The sequence below is a fragment of the Triturus cristatus genome, chromosome 6 (genome assembly GCF_964204655.1).
Source record: "Triturus cristatus chromosome 6, aTriCri1.1, whole genome shotgun sequence".
NCBI lineage: Eukaryota > Metazoa > Chordata > Amphibia > Caudata > Salamandridae > Triturus > Triturus cristatus.
Window position 1 is genome coordinate 298,746,106 of NC_140589.1, and position 22,112 is coordinate 298,768,217.

Here is a 22,112-nt window from a genome sequence, read left to right on the forward strand (position 1 = left end):
GGACCCCAAATCCCTCATAGAACATCCTACTCAGGAGAGCTTGGTGGTCCAAGCCTCCACTTAACACGTAAATCCTGATGCATTCCCAAATGCACCACGGGATCGGGAATTTAAGAGGCTGCTCAACATAGGCAAGAAAATGTATTCTTCCACCAGCCTGGCATAGAGGTCCTTGACCACTGAATGTCTTTTGGGCTGATATTTCCACGCTCAGTGGGATATGGTTGCGTAAATGCTGGCAACAGTTCCGTAGGAGGTCAGAGCCATGTTGCCTACAGGAGGGATGCAGTTAAATTCACCATTCAGTGTGGACTGAATGCCACTGACTCACTAGGCAGAGCGGTTTTGTCAATGGTGTCCCTATGGCGCCACACCCAGTTGAGGACTACTGGCTTTTCTGTGAATGTTCAATCATGACTTATGGACATGCCCTTTGATGGTTCCCATCTCTTCAGAGACCAGGCAAATTCTGTGTTGGAGCGCTTTAACGACAACAGGGCTGCGGCATGTTCATAGGCATGGTCATTGGGTCTTTCCATGGCCCCTCGTCACCCCCAATCTGTCTTCCGCTTCTTTCGTGGCCATGTAAGGGGCTTCCAGCCATGTGTTACGCGACCAGTCACCATGCTGTGCAAGCTTCCCACCCTCTGCGTGGCTGAGGACACCGTACCCACAGTCCCTGTGGGTTGGACAGCCAGAGGTTGGGCCAGTCCATTACCCCCGCAGCTGTAGCCTCCAGATCCTTATAACCAGTCCTCTTACCACCATGGGCTCCTGGTGGGGGGCAGGATCCGCCTTCATGTGCCCCACTAGCAGTCTATAACATCATACCAGTGGGTTTTGCAGTTGGTCTGAGGCTGGGAAGGCTACTCCTTCCCCTTCGAGACTACCCCCTCCCTTCATGCCACCTACGTACGACAGGCTGACAGAGCACCACCTATACCTTCTCCACAAGGAAGTATTAGCTCTGTTGGCCAAGAGAGAGCGCAACACCAGAAGAAGATTGTGGGTGCTAATCCCACTACTTTCTGGTGTCCAAGAAGGACAAGGGTCTTCGTCCTATCCTCCACAAGCTGGCTGGGAAACTTTGCTCTACTGTTCTCAAAGGCTACTGTAACTGTATTGTCCATCTGATAGAGACTACTAGCCGCAGATTCCTTCACGTAGAATCATCCCCAGGCGTGAGACTGGATCCGGAAACTTTTTGCCACAGCATCCCTGCGTGCCGGGGGCGGGGCGGCATCACGCAACTCCGCCCAGGCGTCGTCCGCGTACGTGACGTCAGCAAGGTCACATAAGACCCTCCCTGGCGCGCCCACGTCAGTTTTTTCCTTTTCCGCGTGCAACGCGGATCCGATCCTTGCTACGGGCCTGTTAGGTCCCTTTTTTCTTCCATTTTTTAGTGGAACAGTGTGCAAATGCCTTCGGGCTTTAAGTCTTGCACGTCTTGTGGGCATCTTATGTTGGCGACGGACCCTCAACTCATTTGTATGTGGTGTTTGGGGGAGGATCACGGCACCAGAGACTGTAAGCAGTGCCAACAGTTGAAGCCGAAGTCGCGGCAGTAGCACCGGATGAAACTTCTCTCGGCGCGTCTCTCTAGGTCGACGTCCTCCTCTCGCTCTGCTTCGACGGACGGCTTCAGACTCGGCCGCGGTCGTCGTCCTCGCCTTTGTCCGATGTCACTTGAGTATCGCTCCCCGGTGTGTAAGTGTTGCAGTTTGTCCCCGGGGGCTGGTTTCCGGCGTGGACTCTCTGCGGGTGATGCGGCCCTTGTGTCGTCCTATCCACCGTTTCCCGGTGTTGTGGCATCGAGAGTCCAAATGGAGACATATGCGGCTTTGCAGGCCTCGCTGGCGTCTCCTCCTCCTTCTCCTCCTTCTCCTCCTGGGGCGTCGGTGGATCCCTCGCTCTGCGCAGGGCCCTCTGCGGCGCCGCCAGTGGCTCCGGCGCCGACTGGTTCGGATCCAGGCTTGGAGGATGTGGTGCTGTCCCTCCACACAGGTGACTGCCTCGTCGGAGGGCGAGTCGGAGGTTGAATCGTCCCTGGCACCGCCGCATGGGTTGCCGAGCGATCTTCACCTCATTCTGGGCCGCGGCTGTCGGAGGGCTTCGTGCCACTCCCCAGGCCCGTCTCGATCCCCCGCGCAGGTGGCTGCCTCGGCGGGGGTCGGGTCGGCGTCATTCCGACGCCGCCCCGGGGCCGGTGCCGCTCCACCTCTACTCCGGTCTCCACTCCGGTACCCGGTGCGGGGTGACTTGGAGGTCCTTCTGGCTGGTGCTGACGTCCTACCTCAGGCAGCGGATTCTACTGCTCTGTGCAGTGGTCGTACCGCGGATTCGTCTTCGGACGCTCCTTTTTCTCCAGAGGCATGCATATTGGTGTCGTCCTCCCCGGAGACTGGTCGCCGTGTGGTGTCTTTTTCACCGGCGTCGAAGGGCGGCTCCCCACCCTTCCTGGGGCAGAGGTGTTCGTCGGAAGAGCGGCAGGTCCCTCATTCTTCGGCTCCTTCTGACTTCTAGGTCTGGCCCTAGCCCGCCCCGCTTGGCCTCGGGGACGGCCGCCTTAGTTTGCAGCCGTCGCCCACGGAGGAGCTGATTTCTCCACCGCGGGGCCCTACGGAGGCAGGTGCGGCCTTCGCTCACGCGGTGTCCACGGCTGAGGGCATCCTGCGGATGGGTGATCCGGTGGCTCACTTTCCGGCGGACCATCTATTGGAGGTCCTCCACCAGGGCTATGGTGGGAGGGAAATTTTACTTCCCTTTGAAGGTTCGCCCCTTCCTTCCCTCATGGGGGCTTGGAAGCGTCCTGCCTCAGGGAACCCGGTGCCTCAGCATCTTCTACACCGGCGCCGCGTGACCCGGCGTATCTTTCCCTTCAACCCTCAGCCGCCAGCCCCTTTTTGCGGACTGCTTTTCTCTCCCTGCCGCCGCTGTTTACTCTGCCGTCCCGAGAGGCCCGTTGCCTGGACTCTTGGGAACGCAACATGTTCGCCTCGACCAGAGCGGACCTGCGGGCCCTTAACACCTTGTGTGTGCTGGCTCGGGCCTCCTCCTGTTTGTGGGACTCGGCGGAGTCTCTGGGATCTGCAGCGTCCCAGGAGTCTGGCCTGGTGGACATACGGCTTCGTGCGTTGGCTGGTCGGGAGCTTGCGGCGTTTATTCTCCGCTCCACTCTGGACATCTCGGAGGTTCTGGGCCGGGCCATGGCTTCCTCTGTCGCTCTCCGTCGCCATGCTTGGCTTCGGGACGGAGTATTCCCAGAGAATATTCGGGAGTGTCTCATCGACCTTCCGATTGATGGCAGCCTGTAGTTCCATGCCCCGGCCGACACTGCCATCCAAAGGCTCTTGGCAGGGCTCCGTCCTCCTCCTCCTCCGCCTTATCCTCCTCCTTCGTCCCCCCCTCAGTGACTTCTGAATTGGGTTGATTCTGGGCCTTCTTAGGCCGGCTGTTCTGACTGTGCAGTGTGTTTTCTAGCCGTTTACTTCCTTCCTTGGGACTTTGGCGTTGTTGGCTGCTGGACTGCCCTTGTGTTGTTTGTGTGTGGTTCTGCAGGAGTTGTTGCGCAGACTTGGCCCTGAGATTGGGACTTCTGCTTTGCTTGGGCTGCTTGTCAAGCCTTCAGCTAGGGTGTTTTTTTCCCTGTGGCTCTTTTTATTTTTCCTTTGCTGTGGAAGTTCTTCCAAAGAGGGTTCCCATATCTTGGGACTTAACGTTCCCTATGTGGGGAAGTGGTAGCTGTAATATGGCTTGTGCTGTGCTAGAGGGTTCTGGTCGCCTTCGGGTGCCTGTTCTCCATGGCGTTTAGGTAGGTTGCTTTTGCTTCCTGAGGTCGTGTGCGCGGCCGCTCGTAGTGGTGGCCCGAGCATCTCCTCCTCTCCCTGCTCCTGTCCTGAGGTCTGGGATTATCCTGTGTCTCCCTTGCCGGGCGTCGCCTAATTGGCCTTCCTGGGGCCTCGGGCTGTTCTTCTTGCTTCTGGCTTTGACTGCCGGCGCTGTTCTGGCTGGCAGGCTGCTCTCCATCTGGAGTGGGTTTGCCTTCTTTTCCCTAGTTTCCTTGGGTCCTCTAGGCTGCTTCTTCTTTTCTTCCGCTTTACTTGTCTTGGCATTGGGCGGAAGCTATGTTGCCTTGTGGGGGAGTGGAGTGCTTCGGCCTCTCAGTCCTTGCCCTTTGTTCCTCTGCTGTGAGTGTATGAGCCTCCTCAGCCTTCTTTCCCTCCTACCTCCCCTTGGGGTCGGTGGGGTCCTGCTTGTGGGGGTTCCCTTGGCCTGGGAGGGGCGAGGTTCTACCTGGTCCACAGATCTGGTCCCCTGTGGGGCCCTCTTTTCTGCATTGGCAGGTGGGGTCTTTTCACAGACCCTCCTTCCCAGGGTGTATTGCTAGGGAAACTGCAACTAGTACTCTCTATCAGATGTAAAAGTTACTTACCTTCGGTAACGATGTATCTGGTAGAGACGATTCTAGCTGCAGATTCCTTCACGGTCCGCCCTTCCTCCCTTATTCTGCGAGGACCCTTGGTTGGTCTTTGTTACTCGCCTCCCGGTAGGGGGCTGTTTCTCCTGTGAGTGCCTTCCTTGTTCTTGACGGGTGGCTCCGTCTGGGGGCGGTTCATTCCTCCTTTGGTCCTAGGAGGATGGGGTTCCGGTGCTCCAGTGCCCTGCTGGTCTGGCTACTCCAGGTTTGGGGGGGATTGCTTTCTATCCCTGTCCTCCCTCCTCTCCCTTCCTTCCATTGCTATCCTCTGATTAAGGGCCATCTGGCCTTGTCTTGCCCTTGTGGGTGGTTGCCCCTAGGTTGGGGTGGCTAGGAGGTTTGTTGTCCCTGTCTGTCTTGGGTCTGGCCCCATTCCTTGCTCAGGATGAAGGGGGTGGGCTTCCTACGTGTGCCATGACTTTTACGCCTGTTCTTGCCTCCGGGGCACAGGGATGGGAGGTTGTCTATGTGCGGGCCGGGTGACTGCGCAGGTTTCTGCTTGTTCTTCTTTCCCTGCCCTTGGGTTCTGCGGTGTTGGCACTACCCTGGTGGTGTTGTTAGTCACCGTTACTTTCCCATTTTTTTCTGCTCTTCGCACACTGTTTCCATGCTCCCACAGTTTTTTATCTGGTGGTTCCGCGTTGTGGTCCGGAAAAGTTCTCTGAAGAAAACTGACGTGGGCGTGTCTTATGTGACCTCGCTGACGTCACGTATGTGGACGATGCCTGGGTGGAGTCGCGTGATGTCGCCCCGCCCCCGGCACACAGGGATGCTGTGGCAAAAAGTTTCCAGATCCAGTCTCACGCCTGGGGATAATTCTACGTGAAGGGATCTGCAGCTAGAATCATCTCTACCAGATGCATTGTTACCGAAGGTAAGTAACTCGTATGATCATACCAGCACATCATCTTGTTTGGTAAGCAGTTGAAGTGCCTCAATGGCTTCAATGGCATGCAGCTCCTTTCAGTAGAAATAATGACTCTTCTCTTTGTTCATCAACTGACCCTGGACTGATGTGGAGCAAAAGGTTCCCTTGGCCTTTCCCACAGCTATGCATGGGGACCTTCTCTTGGACTGCAGAATGTGAAAAAGTTGCTTTCCTGAGCATGAGGTAAACTAACTACCAACCGTTTGTACAAAAAGTGCATTTTCTAAACCGATTACTGAAAAAACAATAAAAAGTAGCTATTAGAAAGTACAGATCAAACAGTAAGAGAGAAATAGTATTTCAGCCTTGCCCTGAAATGTCCTTACTGTGGTTTGGTAGAGGCAGAGCCGAAGTGAGAACAAGTAGTGGGAGCTCCAGGTGCTTGTACTATCCAAGAATGCAAAATATGAATTAAATAAACTAATTCGTTGAAACATTACAACGGAAATTATACTGCCTCCCTCACCACCACTGATCAGTCTGAAAGTGAAAAATGACTACCATGGATCTATTTTGGGTAGCCTTCCCCATGCCTGTTTAGTTCACAGATTTTGCAGACACTGGGTCCCATTTAGAGCTTGGCGAGGTAGTAATTGTTTCTTAAATTATCTGAGCTCTTGAAATTGAGATTGGATAGGTCAATGTGGATGTTGCCCTGCTGTGACCAGAAGTATGTAACTTTGCTGACCGAGTGACTGGCGCGAAGGGGCACATCTCTGACTTGGAGGTTTGAAGTGGTCCGCCTTACAAAAGCTTCCCAGACTTTCGAGGACCATACAGAAGATGTCAAAAACTGGGCCAGGCGGAACAACTTGAGATTTGTGGGTTTTCTGGAAGGTGTAGAGTAGGTCTCTCTGGAAAATTCTTGAAATAATGGACCTTGTCATGAATTTTCAAAGGGTGCGATCAAGCTACTTTATCGCTGAGAGGGCCCATAGACCACTGGTAGTGAAACCACCCCCAGGCACACCCCCTCGTCCCATGATTGCCAAAATCATAAACCACAGGAACAGAAACAACATCTCCCACCCACAGCCAAAGAGTAAGATGTAGTACAAATCCAGTCCTCCAAGATCCTTATGTTCCCGGAATACACTTGACTCCTGTAAATAGTTTGAGGCTGTGAAACAAAAACTGAGGATATTGAACATCAAATATATATTCCTATTTCTGGACTAGCTCATTATCATTTACGCCTGCATATCCTTCTTCATTGGTACTCCCGAAGTGACCCCTGCACAACAACTCCCCGCTCCACTCCCCAACCTATGGGACCACCAACTCAAAGGGAACACAGGATGAACAGGGCTCGTCTCCAAGCCCACATCAAACGAAGAGGATCTCGTAAGAGAAGAGCCCTTACTGATGGCTCCTCTGCATCCTCCCAATGGAAGAAGACAGCCCTGAGCACAGGTGCTGATGCAAAGCAAAGGACTCTGCTAGTTCCATGTAGGGTGGGGAACCACTGTCCGAGGGCCTGTCTCCTCAAGGAATTGTTGTTGATCAGCTAACTGATTAAACCATGTGAGTGCCCCATGAGAGGATGTAATTTCCCTCACCAGCAGCACGATATCCTAACTGAGGAGTCCTACTCCTGAGGGATGACCTGGGTGGATTTACCCCAGTGGTGTTCTTTATTGTGTTTTGTTCATGTTGGGACAACAGATACTTCTTGTGTGGAAGTGTTGGAAGGTGGGTTTGGGGGGGATTTCATTGGGATGGTTCAAAAAGCAGCACAGACGGGTGCCACAACAACACTTTATCCTACCTACTTTGCAGTTGGAGTGGGTTGATCACCAGACGAGGTTTGTACAGGGGAACCTAGGGAGATTCCAGTGAGTGGGAATCGTACTCGATACTCCAAGCTTCTTACATCATGGCAATACTTAAAACTATGATATGGAATGTCTACTGCCTTAATGACCACATTAAGTGCAGCTCAGTGTTGGGATTTGAGAGACACCAGTCACCAGATATCCTACTATTGCAAGAGACACATCTCTTAGGGACTAGATGTCCCTTCCTAGCTTGATACGGCTGCAAGGAGGTATACCATGCTAAATACTCTAGGGGCTCTCGGAGTGTGGCCAACTAATCTACAAACATGTGCCTATAGTAGTCTCTCGCAGCATCTCCGACTTGCATTGTAATTAAATATGTTGTGGTGGAGGGGGCAATTGCAGGCCATGCGTATAACCTGGTTTATTTGTATGTTCCTCCCCGGATGCCTGGGCACAACCTTGACACAGTGGTGGGGGGGACTTCAACATAGTGATGTCGGTGCACAGAGATTGTTAGAAAAGGGACAGAAATAGCTGCTCCCTGGCTCTGTGGCTGGGGAAATCGGCATCCAGCATTGGCTCTGTGATGTCTGTTGGTTATGGAATCTGGATTCACTGCCATATACCTACACATCAGCTGCACACAAGGGGAGATCTCGTATAGACCTATTCTTCATACCCGCCACCAACTTACTATTGGAGTGACCCAGGCTTCCGAATGCCCCATCTGGCATCTTAATGCATGGTACATGATAAATAATAAAATAAGATCACAGATTACCTCTCACAAGAGCTGGAAACCTTCTTTGCTTTGAGTGAGCACTCCGTAATGTCGCCCTGGACCCTATGGGCGGCAGGCAAATCATATAAGCGGGTAATTGCATGATGACACCTTAAGGAAAAAGACAGGCAAAAGCACTATCACGTGGAGAAATTGGGGACTTGCATTGCTCATGCGAAGGAGAGGTTAGGAGAGAAAGAAACCGAGACCGCCAGGTAGAGATTAACAGGGCATCACTGAGGCAACTTCGCCTCGGCGAGGCATGGGCTTGCTGCATTGCATACCAGAGCAGGGTGGGGCAATAAATCCAGCAAACTCTTTTATTGGCTAGCCACAAACAGCACAGTGTAGACGGTGATTCTGACCCTTGTGGATCCGAAACGAGGAAGAGGAAAGAGACCCTGGTAGTTGCATCTGCGGAGTACCATGTTACCCCATATTCAAAATGCATGAGGGCACCACTAGAGTTTTCAGCTCCATTGATAGCGGATTTAAGGCTGCCTACCCCACCTGCACTGAACAGAGCTTAACTACCATGACAGGTTTCTTTTGAAGAGGTCTTTCCGATATGAACCCTGGCAAAATGCCGTACTCCGATGGGTTCCTGATTGAATACTTCCAGAAACTCTGCAGGTCAGTACTTCCCCAACTGTTGACCCTCTACAAAAGTCCTTGGTAATAATTGGCCACTTCCCAGAAGGGCCCAATGTGGCAACCAAATTGGTTCTACACAAAACTGGGCAACCTCCCAAAAACGGCACTTCCTATCGCCCAATCTCCCTTATCAATAGTGAACCCAAATTATACGCAAAAGGTCCTGGCCAAGAGACTCTTGAAAGTCATCCACAAGCTGATTAATTGAGCCCAGTGTGGCTTTATGCCCCAAAGCAGTACTTGATGCTGCCTCCGTAGGGTACAGGCGGCAGTGGCATATTGATAGCAGCTCACAGGGTCCGGCGTCTTCCTACTCAGTTTTCAAAAAGCTTTTGATTCTCTCAGTTGGGATTTCTTTTGGGACGCGCTGAGACATTTTGCCTTTGTGACTCGCTTTGTGCCATATGTACACGTGTTATACGCCGGCTCAGATGTGGGTTAATGGAGTTTTGTCACAGGCCTTTCCAATTCAGTGTGGCACCAGACAAGGGTGCCTGCTGTTGCCTCTCCTTTTTGCCTTGGTGATGGAGCTGGTTGCGACATGGGTGCAGTGCAATGCGCAGGTCCAGGGATTCGGACGAGGGACGGCATGGAAGATCAGATCGCTCTACATGAGTATAACGTCTTACCCTTTGTTTCTGACCCAGAGACTATGGGTTCAAGACTACTCCACATGTTAGAACAATATGGGTGGCCGTAGGCCTGCTTGTCAACTGTTCCAAATACCTCTGGTCCAGCTCCGGCAGAGTCAAATAGTCTACCCTGAGCACACTTATTAAATTTCAATTAATTAAGTTCTTAGATAATACGAAATCTTCACACATTGTTCAAAAGGTCCATAATCTTTATTTCAAATTGTTCAGGTAGTGCTACCTTTGAAACAACGTGTGAAGATTTCGTATTATCTAAGAACTTAATTGAAATTTAATAAGTGTGCTCAGGATAGACTATTTGATTCTGTTTCATCCCCTATGTTTGAGGATTTATGAGGTTGAAGTGGTAACCGACCTCTCTCCCCTTTGAAGCACCGCTATAGATTGAACGTCTGTATTAATATAGCCCGAAACATCTGTTCATCGCCCGTTTCCCTATTCCTATACCTGGTTACCAATTATCATTTAACATCTCCGGCAGGGACTGCATGGCAGACTCAAGTGCCGATCCATAGGTTGAGCTTCCTATATCTGTGCATTTATATTTCCATGCTCCCAACACTCACCTGGTCTCATAACTTGATGCCACTGGTCTGTAGGAGACATAGAGAGGTGGAACTGACTGTCCGTTAACATACTGGGGAGGGTGGCTCTCTTCAAGATGATGGTCCTGTCACGCTTTTTATACATCCTACAAAATGTTCAATTTCTGCTTCCCAAACAGTGGATTACGAGGATACAGACCCGAGTGTGCTCCTTCCTTTGGCCGAATGAGTGCCATGCATCGCCTTCGGGAAATGTGTGAAATCCACCTTTGATAAGGGTGTTGCGGCTGCAGACATGCACTTCTGTTATTGAGCCTCTCAGCTGGTGGCCCTGAATTACTGGTTTCATGGAGGTTGGGGCAACCCTGCTTACAAAGTGGAACGAGCGTCTATGGGATGAGATAGCATAGTAAATAGGCTTTATGGAACAACTGTGCCTCGCACCCTCCCTGACCTTACTAGGGTTGTGTTCTTGTTGTATAGATCAGCATTGTGCTGGACAGGCTTGGCGTGCAGGATTATGCTCCAAACCGCCCTTTGAAAGGGAAATTGGTTGGGTCAAGTGGTTAACTTAGTTTGTTTTGGCCCCTGGGACCTTATAGACATCTCTAGGTTAGGAGACATTTGGCACGTAGTACACATGCAATCCTTTCAGGACCTGCAGGCAAATTTCAACCTGCACCGGTCCCAACTCTATACGTTCTTGCAACTCTGCCATGCCCTGTCTTCCCACTGAGAGTCTGTCAGGAAGGCCCCCATGTTTAGCCCCCTAGAGGCCAAATTAGGACAGGTGGAGTCTTGTTTATCACGAGTGACTGTTGAAGACTGCCTAACCAATTAATAAGAATGGATAGAAGATACCTTGGAGAACGGAGGAAAGGGGGGGGGGGAGCCTGACCCATCTTCTACTTACCACCATGCTCTCCCGTTCTCCTAAAGGTACTTGCGGCAACAATCCAGAAAAAACCCTACGGTGATAAACAAAGAGAAAAGACCCGGTTACAAGATTAACAACCATTCTGCGCGACTTGGAACAGATGATTATAACATAGAGACTGGAGATATATATATATATATTCACTGAAAAAACCATAGGTTTCACACATGTTATAGTTAGCTGGACATTTTACTGATAAAAAACCAATGAAATTCCCCCGTTATAGTTACTGTAGGCAACTATAACTCACGCGACCGCAATCCTCTGCTGATGCTAATACTGTATTTAGACACTTATTTGCCCATATCTTCTTCCATTTAATTTTAGCTATACATATATTACAAATATTTTTTTTTCATAAAGACACATATGTCATCAGCAGAGGATTACGGTCGCGTGAGTTATAGTTGCCTACAGTAACTATAACGGGGGAATTTCATTGGTTTTTTATCAGTAAAATGTCCAGCTAACTATAACATGTGTGAAACCTATGGTTTTTTCAGTGAATTAGCAAGGTTTTTTAAATGCTATTTCCTAACTATAACGTGTGTGAAACCTATGGTTTTTTTCAGTGAATTTGTACGGTTTTTTAAATGCTAAGTTACTTTACGCCATTTGTGGCGTGCGCGCCCACTTAACGCAGTTCGTTCCGTGCACGGTTTTTATCAACTTTAATAAGCCCTGTACATTTGGTGGCCTTCGGCCACCAAAAGCACAGGGGGTGAGGTCAATGTGGATAGTGTTTTTTTTATTTCGATTTTATAATTTCATGTTGCCAAAATTACGTATTTTTTCTCTATTAATAAGCCCTGCACATTTGGTGGCCTGCACAGGGGGTGGGGTAAGTGTGGATAGTGTTTTTTTTATTTTTATTTTTTTACCGTAAGCGTACGGTAAGCTTACGGTAAGCGTACGGTAAGCGTACGGTAAGCGTACCCCGCGAAATTGCCGAAAAAAAAATAAAACCGTTTTTGCTCTTGGGGGATGTTTGGGGACTCCCTCAACATGACTATGTGGGAGGGAGTTGTCAAAACAGCCCCGTAACATGTTTTTGGCCATCATGTTTGATAAACAACACTCAGTGCGAGAGACAAAATGGCGGACGCCGCTTCCTGGTTTCGGCCGATTCGAATGTTTACTAAGATCTAAGAGCCAATCGGAATCGCGCTCGCGCACGCCACCGTAAGCTTACGGTAAGCGTACGGTAAGCGTACCGTAAGCGGGCTCAGATATATATATTGATTTAAAGGCTATTTTCTCAGAATCTACTGAACAGATTTACACCAAACCTACAAAAGGCACTTCCTTGACCTAGGGACTACCTCTCTGCCAAATTTCTAGTAATTCTGTTCAGCCGTTCGGGCTGTAGCTCGTTCTAAAGGTCCTATGGAAAAATGCATGGGAAAAACGCGTTTTGGGACCCCCCTTTTATCTCAGCCCCCGCTTGACGAATCCCCCCGAGACTTTCAGGGTAGGAGCGGAGCGTAGCGCCCCACCTATTTTGAGAAATTCGCGAGGATTCGTCGACCGGCGCCAAAGTTATTCAAAATAGAATGTTGAGGTTTTCCTATGGAAACGTGGTCCTAACTATAACTACCTACTGGCGACCGCCAGTAGGTAATATTATGTATGTATATACATTCAGATCTACCTCGTCTTTAATAAAGTAAACATATGGAAAACCAAAAAGCCTCATAAACGATACTTCCGCCTGTCCCTCCTCACTCTCCTTGGTCTGAGGCAAGATATGAGGGACAGCAGAGGTGAATGCATGTTAGTGGGACTGGGGAGTATGATCGCCAAAAGAGACGTAGCCCAATTTTGGAACTCAGCAAACCCAACCAAGGGGGAGGTTTGGCGCAAAGCTATGGACTGGTGCGCAACGCTGGAGGAACTAGTCTATACTGCACAAGGTTGCTCCCCCAAACACTAAAAAGATTTGGGGGAAATGGTTTTACTATGGGTTACAAAGCATTGTATGGTAACTGCATATGTGATTGTTAAGCCGCAATTGTCGTGGCAATCCACAATTGTCGTGGCTCATTTGAAAGGTATGGTTTATGGTCTGTTTTGTTAATAAAATCAATAAGTATAGGTTTGTAAAAATATATATATATATACAACTCAGCTTCTAACCCTCCAAACATGCAGGTTCTCCCACTTATTTAGTGTTGAGGGACTCTCATCTGGCTCTGCCATTCCAAACCAATGACCTGGCGACCCATCCACCACTGGGCTGCCAGGTCAAAGTGGTGATACCCAGCTACTGACACTGATTTTCTTTGCCTAGACCCACCATGCAAACAATGGCCACTACATGCAGGGTTAAAAGTCTCTATGAATTGTGCTTTTTATTTTTCTGAAACAAACTCCTGCTTAGTGAACTTGTTACAGAAAATGTATGTTGAGTGAACAAAACAAAGATAACGTGATTCTGAACCATCAATACATTTGCCACTCCAGCGGATGCACTAAGGCCCATATGTACAAACACATTTTCCCATAGACACAGAATGGGTAAATTCCTTTGATGCATCTTGCCCTAAATGCACAGAGATTCCTAGTTTGCGGACAGAACCTGTCAATATGGAGGATAGTTCGCAGCCAGTTGAGCAAGTACCAAATATTCCGCTAACCTGAGGGACCACCCTCCAAACCGCACATGTGGCCCATTGTCTAATCAGAGTCCAGAACATGGATATGAGATCTCACTGATCAACATCTCCTAGACTGATCACTGATGCACACTTTATTCATATATTGCGAAACTTAAGACTATTCAGTTCAGCAAAGAACACTTAATGCGAGTTGTCCCTCCTTTACAGCTATAACATAATCAAACCATGTCCTCCATTTCTCTCCTCTAAGGACTGTGTTGGTTTTAAATTGTCTTCTCTTTAACTAGTGAAACAACAACAAATGAGCAGAATGATTTGGCCATGACACTTTAATGTTGATATCAGTTTTATATATTTAGTAACCAACAGGGTCAGTCAGTATAATCTTTATTCGGTTACAAAACAAACCATAAAAGAATGCTTAATATAAAATCTCCATTACAGTACAACACAATATTTGAGCCTCTTAAAATGAACATAATGCAGTACGCAATATAAAATCATCATTAGAATACATCACGATATTTGATCCTAATAAAATAACATGTTCATATGATATCTCATTCATAAGAGAAGCGCCTTCTTAAATAAATAAAATATAACATGCCCATCTCAATTCAAGTAAGCATTTAATATCCTTTGACCCGACTAACCCAGCTCAATTGTCAGGTTAAAAAGTGCATTGTGCTGGAGTAATGAGCAGAGAGCTTGTGTTTATCACAATCTTCAGCGTGCTATTCCGTCACAGAATGTCTTATACAAATGTATACGTTTGGGGTAATCAAGTTGCACATATTCACAGCCATATCGCCATAAAGTACCGTTTCCCCTCTAGACTCCTCAATCTGACGGCTGCAGAAATTAATTTATAAATCATCAGACCAATATATTCAGTTTGCAAAGCTGTAAATAAAACAGGGCAGGTCTACGCCTCCTGTTATTTAGAAGTCTTAGCAGCGGGATTAAAATTTCCTGGGAAGCATCGTATAACTTAGAAAAAAAGAAAAGGTGCAGCATGGACTGCACTGAACACGCGTCACAAGGGCATGGTTCAGGGGCAGAATCAGAATTAACATCGCTGGAATATGAAACTAAAAAATGGACCATGTTAAACCTAAATCTCACCAGATAAAATCTTTGGGAGTTTTTCGAGTGGAAACAAGAAGTAAGACTCCATTGACTCTGTGGTTACTAATGGGAGATAAAAGACAATAATTTATTAATTCTTGATTTCGTAAAGATACTTGTTTGGTTTCAATTGAAGGCCATAGCATAAAATGGTCTTCCAAGCTCCATAAGCCTAGCTTAGTATGGCAGAGGAATATGGGAAGGCTGTTAGGTACAGACGAAAGCCTTCTCAAGAACACAGTTTCTTTAACCTATAAGTGTGAGATGTCACAGTATCCCCATACTCCAGCCGAACAGGGATTTGGATGTTTCTAAGCTTGATGATTTCCAGTGTTTGCTTATAATACTACGTTAGGTTCTTAGCTAAATCATATGAAGCCATATGTATGTGCCTTGTAGCCCGTAGCAGGAACAAGAGTTTGCTGTGTGCACTGGCCCACTTCTGCATACCCATGGAGAGGAGGCTGCCACTTACAGATGGACACTGCATCCTCCCAGGCATTAGCAGTGGCCCTTCTATAAGAGGTTAATGGCAGGCCCAAAGTCCGAACTGTAACAAGTACCTTTAGCGACACACCATGTCATTGCATGTAGCCTGTCTTGACCAGGTTGCCAGCCCCCACGCTCAGTGGTGTTGATTAAGGCCCAAAAGGGTCAGTGGAACCCTCCTTCCTACCTTTCTAAACGCATCTGTATGGTGATATTTGTATGGTAGATCACCATGGGATGAGAGTGGCTATAAAGTCTGTGATCCCCTGGGGATAAGCAGTTGCTATGACATGTCATATTGTTACTCGAGCTGTGGGAAGTTGGGATTTCATGTACTGCAGAGGAATGCCCCTTGCAAATGAGGGAATCTCCATTATAGAATACTGCAATGGAGGATTGTCTATGGTGATATTTAAAAGTATTGCAAGGGTGTGACTCTACTGAAGATAGCCACACAGGAGGAAAGCAAAAGGGGGTCATGGTTCATTCTGGGGAAGGCCATTGAAGTGGTTGATGCTTATAAGTAGCTGGGTGTATGGCTGGACCATTGAGGCCGTTTGGCCCCACACATTAATGCCCAATAGGGAGCAGCAAACTCCCTAGAATAGACCTTTTTGTAAGCTTCAAAAATCACTGAAGAACCCAGATCTATCCCCTCTCTTGATGGTAATGGAATGCAAGTTCATCCCTTCAATTGCTTATGGAGCTAGGTCGTTCAGAGACAAAATGGCCAATTGTGTGGACAGGGCACAGTCCTCCTGTTCCCGAAGAGTATTTTCATTCCTAAATTTCACATCACATGCCCAGATTCAAAGAGAGTTTGGGCTAGTCTCACAGCACTGGATATTAAATGCGAAGTTTGTAGCCTTTAGCTTTAAAGTGAAGCAGGCGAAGAATCGCACACTGAAGAGCACCTTGCACCAGCTCGTGTGAGGGGAATGTGCACACCCTGGAGCACACAACTCAAGTACATTCTGACAGTATAACCCACTGTGGTAAATGGGCGTATATACGTCTGTATCTTTGTTTATTACTTTGCTCCTAATTCATCATCTCCAATGCACTAAACTATATCTCACCCTATACCTCTCTCAATATGTCCTCTACCTCCACTCTCTGACTCATCCCAAAACCCATTCTAATACTATGATTCCCAAAATAACCCTTTCTGGACACTTCCCATCCCTACCCCTCCTTGCATCATCTCAAACCTTTTTCTTTTTAGATCTCCCAAACAGGCCTCCCTTCCCTCAAACAACCCCCCTCCTCATCCCAGACCTCCTCCTGCTACTATGATCTCCAAATAAACACATTCTAATTCTGGACCCTTCCCTCTTCTATCCCTCCACTATCCTTTTCAATACAACTAACAGACTTGTGTCCACCACTCAAATTAATTTCATATTTTGCTATACTATTTCACCACTTATCCTCTTTGTGTTCCGGTGTAGCATGCTACTTGCTGAAAAGCACTTTGACGTCTCATCAGGAGTACCAAGCGCTATGTAAATGCAAACCTTTCCCTCTTCTATCCCTTCACTATCCTTTTTCAATCCAAATAACAGACTTGTATGTCTGCCGCTCAAATATGTTCTCATATTTTCCTATACTAATTCACCAATAATTCTTTTAGGTTCCTGAGTAGTGTGCTACTCGCCGAAAAGCGCTTTGATGCCTATATTAATGCAATTACATTTGGACTTAGAATTTTGGGGGTGATTAGCAATCCGGCAACAAACTGGCAAAAGTATTTAAATTAAGCACTAGAGACGCTGGAGGCAAGTGATATTACGTCAAGTGGCCTGCTGGTGCCAAACTGTTGATTTTTATTTATTTATGGGTTTTGTATAGCGCCTGAATCACCCCCGGAGGGGTATCTCTGCGCTTTGGATGGAGCTGCTATGCGGGCTGACGAGAAATTTAAAAACAAGGTGGTCTTAAGTAGTTTCCTGAAGCGTGAATAGTCAGGGCATTATCTCAGGTGTATGAGAAGCTGGTTCCAATACAGGGGAGCGAGGTAGGAAAAAGATTTCCCACCTAGTCTCGTTTTCCTAACCCTGGGAACTAAGAGAAGAGATTTGCTTCCTGAACTGAGGGTCCTAGAGGAAGCGTATGGCTTAAGTTTCCTAGAGATGTAGAGAGGGCCTTTGTTATGCAGGGCTTTATGGACAATACAGCAGACTTTGAATTTTACACGCTTGCGGATTGGGAGCCAGTGGAGATGGGGAAGGGAAGGTGTTTTGAACGGAGCATTAGTGACGAGTCGCGCAGCGGTATTCTGGACCACCTGCAACCTGCTGAGTGAAGACTTATTCGCAGACACCAGGAGAGCATTACAGTAGTCGAGACGGCTCATAACCATGGTCTGAATGAGAGTTTTAAGGGTATAATCTGGCAAAAAGGGGAAGTCTCGTCGAAGCAATCCCAATACATAAAAGCAGATGCCGGCAGTGTGGGCAGCATGCTCCTTAAATGTTAAGGCATGATTAAGGCGAATGCCCAAGTTTTTAGCTAGGACTTTAGGGCCTAGAGGGGTGCCAAGGGCTGCCGGCCACCAATCTGGGGACCACAGAAGAGGGGCATCCCCAAAAAGCATAATCTCCGTCTTTCCTGCTTTGAGTTGGAGAAATGTGCTTTTCATCCAAAGGGCAATGGCAGTCATTCCCTCTAAAAAGGTGGACATAGCCGACGAGGAGGTTGGCCAAGGTGGCAATGTAGATGTTAAACAATTTAGGGCTCAAACATGAGCCCTTAGGGACGCCCTTGGCCAATTCCATCATCTTGGACCGAAAAGGTCCTAGATTGACAGTCTGAGTATGGGAGGACAGGAAGCTAGTCATCCACTGAAGGGCAGATCCTCTAAGTCCAATCTCCTGAGCAAGATCTGGTGTGACACTGTGTCAAACGCGTCGGAAAGGTCCAACAGCATGAGGATTGTAGAGTGCCCACTGTCTAAGGTCATTCTGATGTTATCCGAGACCTCCAATAGGGCCGACTCCGTACTGTATTGGGCCTAAAACCAGATTGAGATGGGTCCAGGCTGCCATTATTTTCGACATGGGCGGATAGATGTTGATTAATGTATTTTTCCAGGATTTTGCTTAGGTGAGGTAGTAGAGAAATGGGGTGGAGATTGGAGAGTTCTTCCATAGGGACCTTAGGATTTTTTGAATAGGGATGACCTGTTACGCTTTCCAATCCCGTGGAAGATGACCCTCTTTCATAGAGCGGTTGAGGATTGTGCCTATGGATGAAGAGAGTTTGGTTGGAAAGGGAGGAGGCTACTTTTGCTCAGATAACATCAAGGGGAGAGCCAGATTTAACTGAATGAAGTAAGGCTGCCTCCGCTGCAGTTGACATAGGAGGAAAGCTTTCAAGCAGTTGTGGGTTTGCAAGTGCTGGTGGGTCGGGAGAAGGTGCAAGCAATTGTTGGCTCCCAGAGGGAGCGATCTTATCATTGATAAGGTCAATTTTCTGTGATAAGTACTGGGCGATGTCGTCACAAAGGGCTTGAGAGGAGGTCTCAGGAGTATTGCAGGCCTTTGGACTGGTAAAGGATTTCAGTATCTGAAATCGTATTTTAGGAGCGTTCTCTGCCTTGACAAACTGTTGGGCGATAAACGTTTTTTGCTCTCCTTTTATAATTTTGTGGTAGGAGGAGAGGGCAGTCGTGAAATTATCTGTGTCACTCGATTCCTGGGACCTGCGCCAACGTCTCTCCAGATTTTTGCACTGCCATTTTTCGGGGCGAAACTCGGGGGAATACCAAGCTGATTGAGTCCGCCTAGCTGTATTCGGGAATGATTTGAGGAGCGCAAGCAGGTCAATGGTCCTTGTAACCACCGAATTGAATCTGGCTAGTCCTTCATCAATTTGGGAAAGTTCAGCTTCCCAGGATGGTGAGAAAGCTGCCTGGAAGCTATCTGGGAGATCTTATGCCATTGTCTGCAGACGCTGAGGGCGGTAGCAGAGGGAGCAGCAGTCGCGCTTGGGCCCTGAATAGTGAATTCAATGGATGCATGGTCTGACCAAGTCAGAGGTTGAGGGGGTTCACACCGGATGCAAGAGGTGTTGGAAAAAATAATATCTAGTGTGTGACCTGCAGAGTGGGTCGGGCCGTCGTTAAGCTTTGTTAGACCTAGGAGAGCCAGGTCTGCAACAAACAGCGATGTGTCGGGGAGTGTTTCACATTCACTGTGCACATTGAAATTGCCTAGCATTAGGAATTTGTTAGTCGAGATTAAACAAGGAAAGCTAATATCAGAATATGAAGTACAAACCGTGAAGAAATTTGAATACAGAAGGATGGTCTCAACGCTGTACGAGCCAGGGACCCTTCCATCCTATCTCTCCTTACCCCTTGACTTGAGCATTAAACGTCAGCTAAGGGGTTTGCCATTCGGATGAATCCCTTTGAAATCATACTGGTATGGTCGCTGAAACTTGGATGACTGGCAGGCAATGTCGCCTCTGTGCAAAGGGAGAGGAATCATTGACACATGTACTCTGCATTTGTGACAAATTGTACCCTTTAAAGAAATTTTGGCTTGAGCCGCTATGGTGCATTTTAAATGCCAGGCCCTGTTGAGGTGCCATAGAAGAGGAGATTCAGCCCAGTTACCTGCCCGTTTCGGGAACTTTATGAAATTTGTAGCCACACTGCTTGAGTCCCCCCAGGCCCGGGATCCTGCTCCATGCTGAACCATACCCTACTATAATAATTCATTTGCCAACTTTGGGAAAGCCTGTCAAACCAATCTGGCCCTCATGTGGCCTGTGAGCAGCGGTTGAAGGGGGATAAAAGGGAGTCTTTAGATTGCTGAGAAAAGGCCAGCCCGTTACTTAGTCTTTTTTATGTCTTTTATAATACTTTATATATTCTTAACGTTTTATATAATCATGTATTCTTTATCTGCTTTGAGATTTTAAACCGCAGTGGTTCTAATTAATTGTGCAATTAAGATTTATCTATCTATCCATCTCTATGGTGATATTTGTATGGTAGACCACCATGGGTGGGAGTGGCTATAAAGTCTGGGATCCCCTGGGGTATAGCAATTGCTGTGGCACAGGTCATAATGTTACTTGAGCTGTGGGAAGTTGGGATTCCATGTACTGCAGAGGAATGCCCCTTGCAAATGAGGGAATCGCCATTATAGAATCCTGTAGTGGAGGATGGTCTACTGTGATATTTAAAAGTATTTCTAGAGTGCAAATCAGCTGAAGATAGCCACATTGGAGTGTGAGTTCTACAAGTAAGTTACTTTTAGCGAATTATATGCCGTTGTTGCTCCTTCTGCTTTACATCATAGATTGCCAACTATTATCCATGACTGTAATCATACTTACTTGATGCTCATGGTGCCTACATTTTAGGACCAATATCTTGTATTCCAGTCAAAATTATTCTCTTTAACATATTATGTGCATTTATTTATTTCAACAGTGAGGTTGTGCACTGATCGTCTAAGTCTGATTAAGAAATGCATTGCTCAGTGCCCAGCGAACTACAAACAGTCAACCAAGCTCTTGACTCTCGCAAATTTGCTGAGGGTTGCAGGTATGTTTTCTGAAAAGAGACTATTGTGCATGTTATTACTGACACTTGTTACAACATTCTCTTACTTTTTTTTCTGTTCTACAAGTGGAGCCTCGCAGTCTGGAAAAGTGAACGTTATTAACTTACAAAACGTAAAGTGGGTTAGGAGAGCCTTGGAGTTTTATGACTATGGATTATGAAACGTTTTCAGAGCATCACACACCATTACATAGTCTCTTGACACTAATATTGCTATAACCTTTGTTCAGAATGCAATGGAAACACAATATGCAGTAATTGGCTCTAAGCACTTTTCTACCGCTCCGCTAATTTAGCTTAATGTGGACCACCTCATTACCAAAATCCAGTGATACTGGATTGCATCATGGAAGTATCGTGCCAGGAATTCACAAGTTATAAGCTCATGGTAAACACATGCGTATGAAAAGTTGTAGTGTTATTGTACGTTATTCCTAGGCCACTGTAAGTTCATATATATGCCATAAGGTAACTGTGTGACAGAAAAAGACTATAGAGCAATTAATTGGTGGGTGTATTCTAGTAATTTCTCACAGTTTCAGATGTGAATAACTACAATTTAGGTTAGTGAGCCAATGGTTCATATTTCTTTTTTTTGGTGCCAAAGCCGCTCTTTTAATACTGCTTCTTCATAATCTTTTTTTAAATTACATGAATTCTAGCAGACAATACACTGTGTCTAGCCAGCCCTAAAAAGCCATTGCTTTAATTTCTTGGGGTAGTTGCTTTGTTTCTTGTTTTTTAAACAAAATTTATTGAGCACCACAGAGTGATTTCATGTTGTCATAACAAGTACATCATGGCATTTTGAGCCAATGGTTCATAACTATGTGTTGCATATAGAAAAATAGAGACAGTTGACCGGAACTGGCTGTGCCACACGCAGCGTTCTACAAGACTGGCCCCAAATACTTACAGGACAGACAGACCCCTTACTGTCCTAAAAGATCCTTGAGGTCTTAATCAGCTCATCTGCTAAGTATTGGTTTTACCAGATGAAAGAAATGGGGCAGTTCGGCCTGCTCAGTACTAGCAGCCAGATATTGGAATGAACTCCCCGTGGCTCTTAGTTACATCTCTCACACTGAGACCTTCCGTAAACAACTGAAAGCTCACCTATTCAAAGACCAAGATAGCTCCTCCCTTCTGCTGTAGGCTTAGCGACGGGACACTGTAGTAGCTGTGCACTCTACAATTCCCTATATTCAAAACCCCTATATTCAAGATAGAGGGACTGTAAGGAAGGTGTGAGAAGAATCCTATTTATATATTTATTTACTTGGTACAGCGCATGACTCACTCCCGAGGGAGCATCTCAGTGCTACAACAGGATGAATGCTGTCGCCACCTGGATGAAGGACAGCTGCCTCAAGCTAAACTCTGAGAAGACCGTTATCCATGATTGGCATATTTGTCTTACCAGTAGGTCCCTAGTAAAGTGCACTAAGTGTGCCAGGGCTGGTAAGTCAAATGCTACTAGTGGGCCTGCAGCACCGATTGTGCCACCCACATAAGTAGCCCCAAAGAGATGTCTCAGGCCTGC

General features: G+C 47.3%; 1 protein-coding gene across 2 annotated transcripts in view; it reads left to right on the forward strand.

Annotated features, from left to right (window-relative positions):
• NBAS (NBAS subunit of NRZ tethering complex) overlaps positions 1–22,112 on the forward strand; it is a 2,067,161-nt gene that overhangs the window by 894,520 nt on the left and 1,150,529 nt on the right. For both annotated transcript variants that reach the window (XM_085610668.1, XM_085610669.1), the window contains exon 32: positions 20,438–20,551. In XM_085610668.1, coding sequence (XP_085466794.1) covers positions 20,438–20,551 — 114 coding nt within the window. The remainder of the gene's footprint in view (positions 1–20,437; positions 20,552–22,112) is intronic.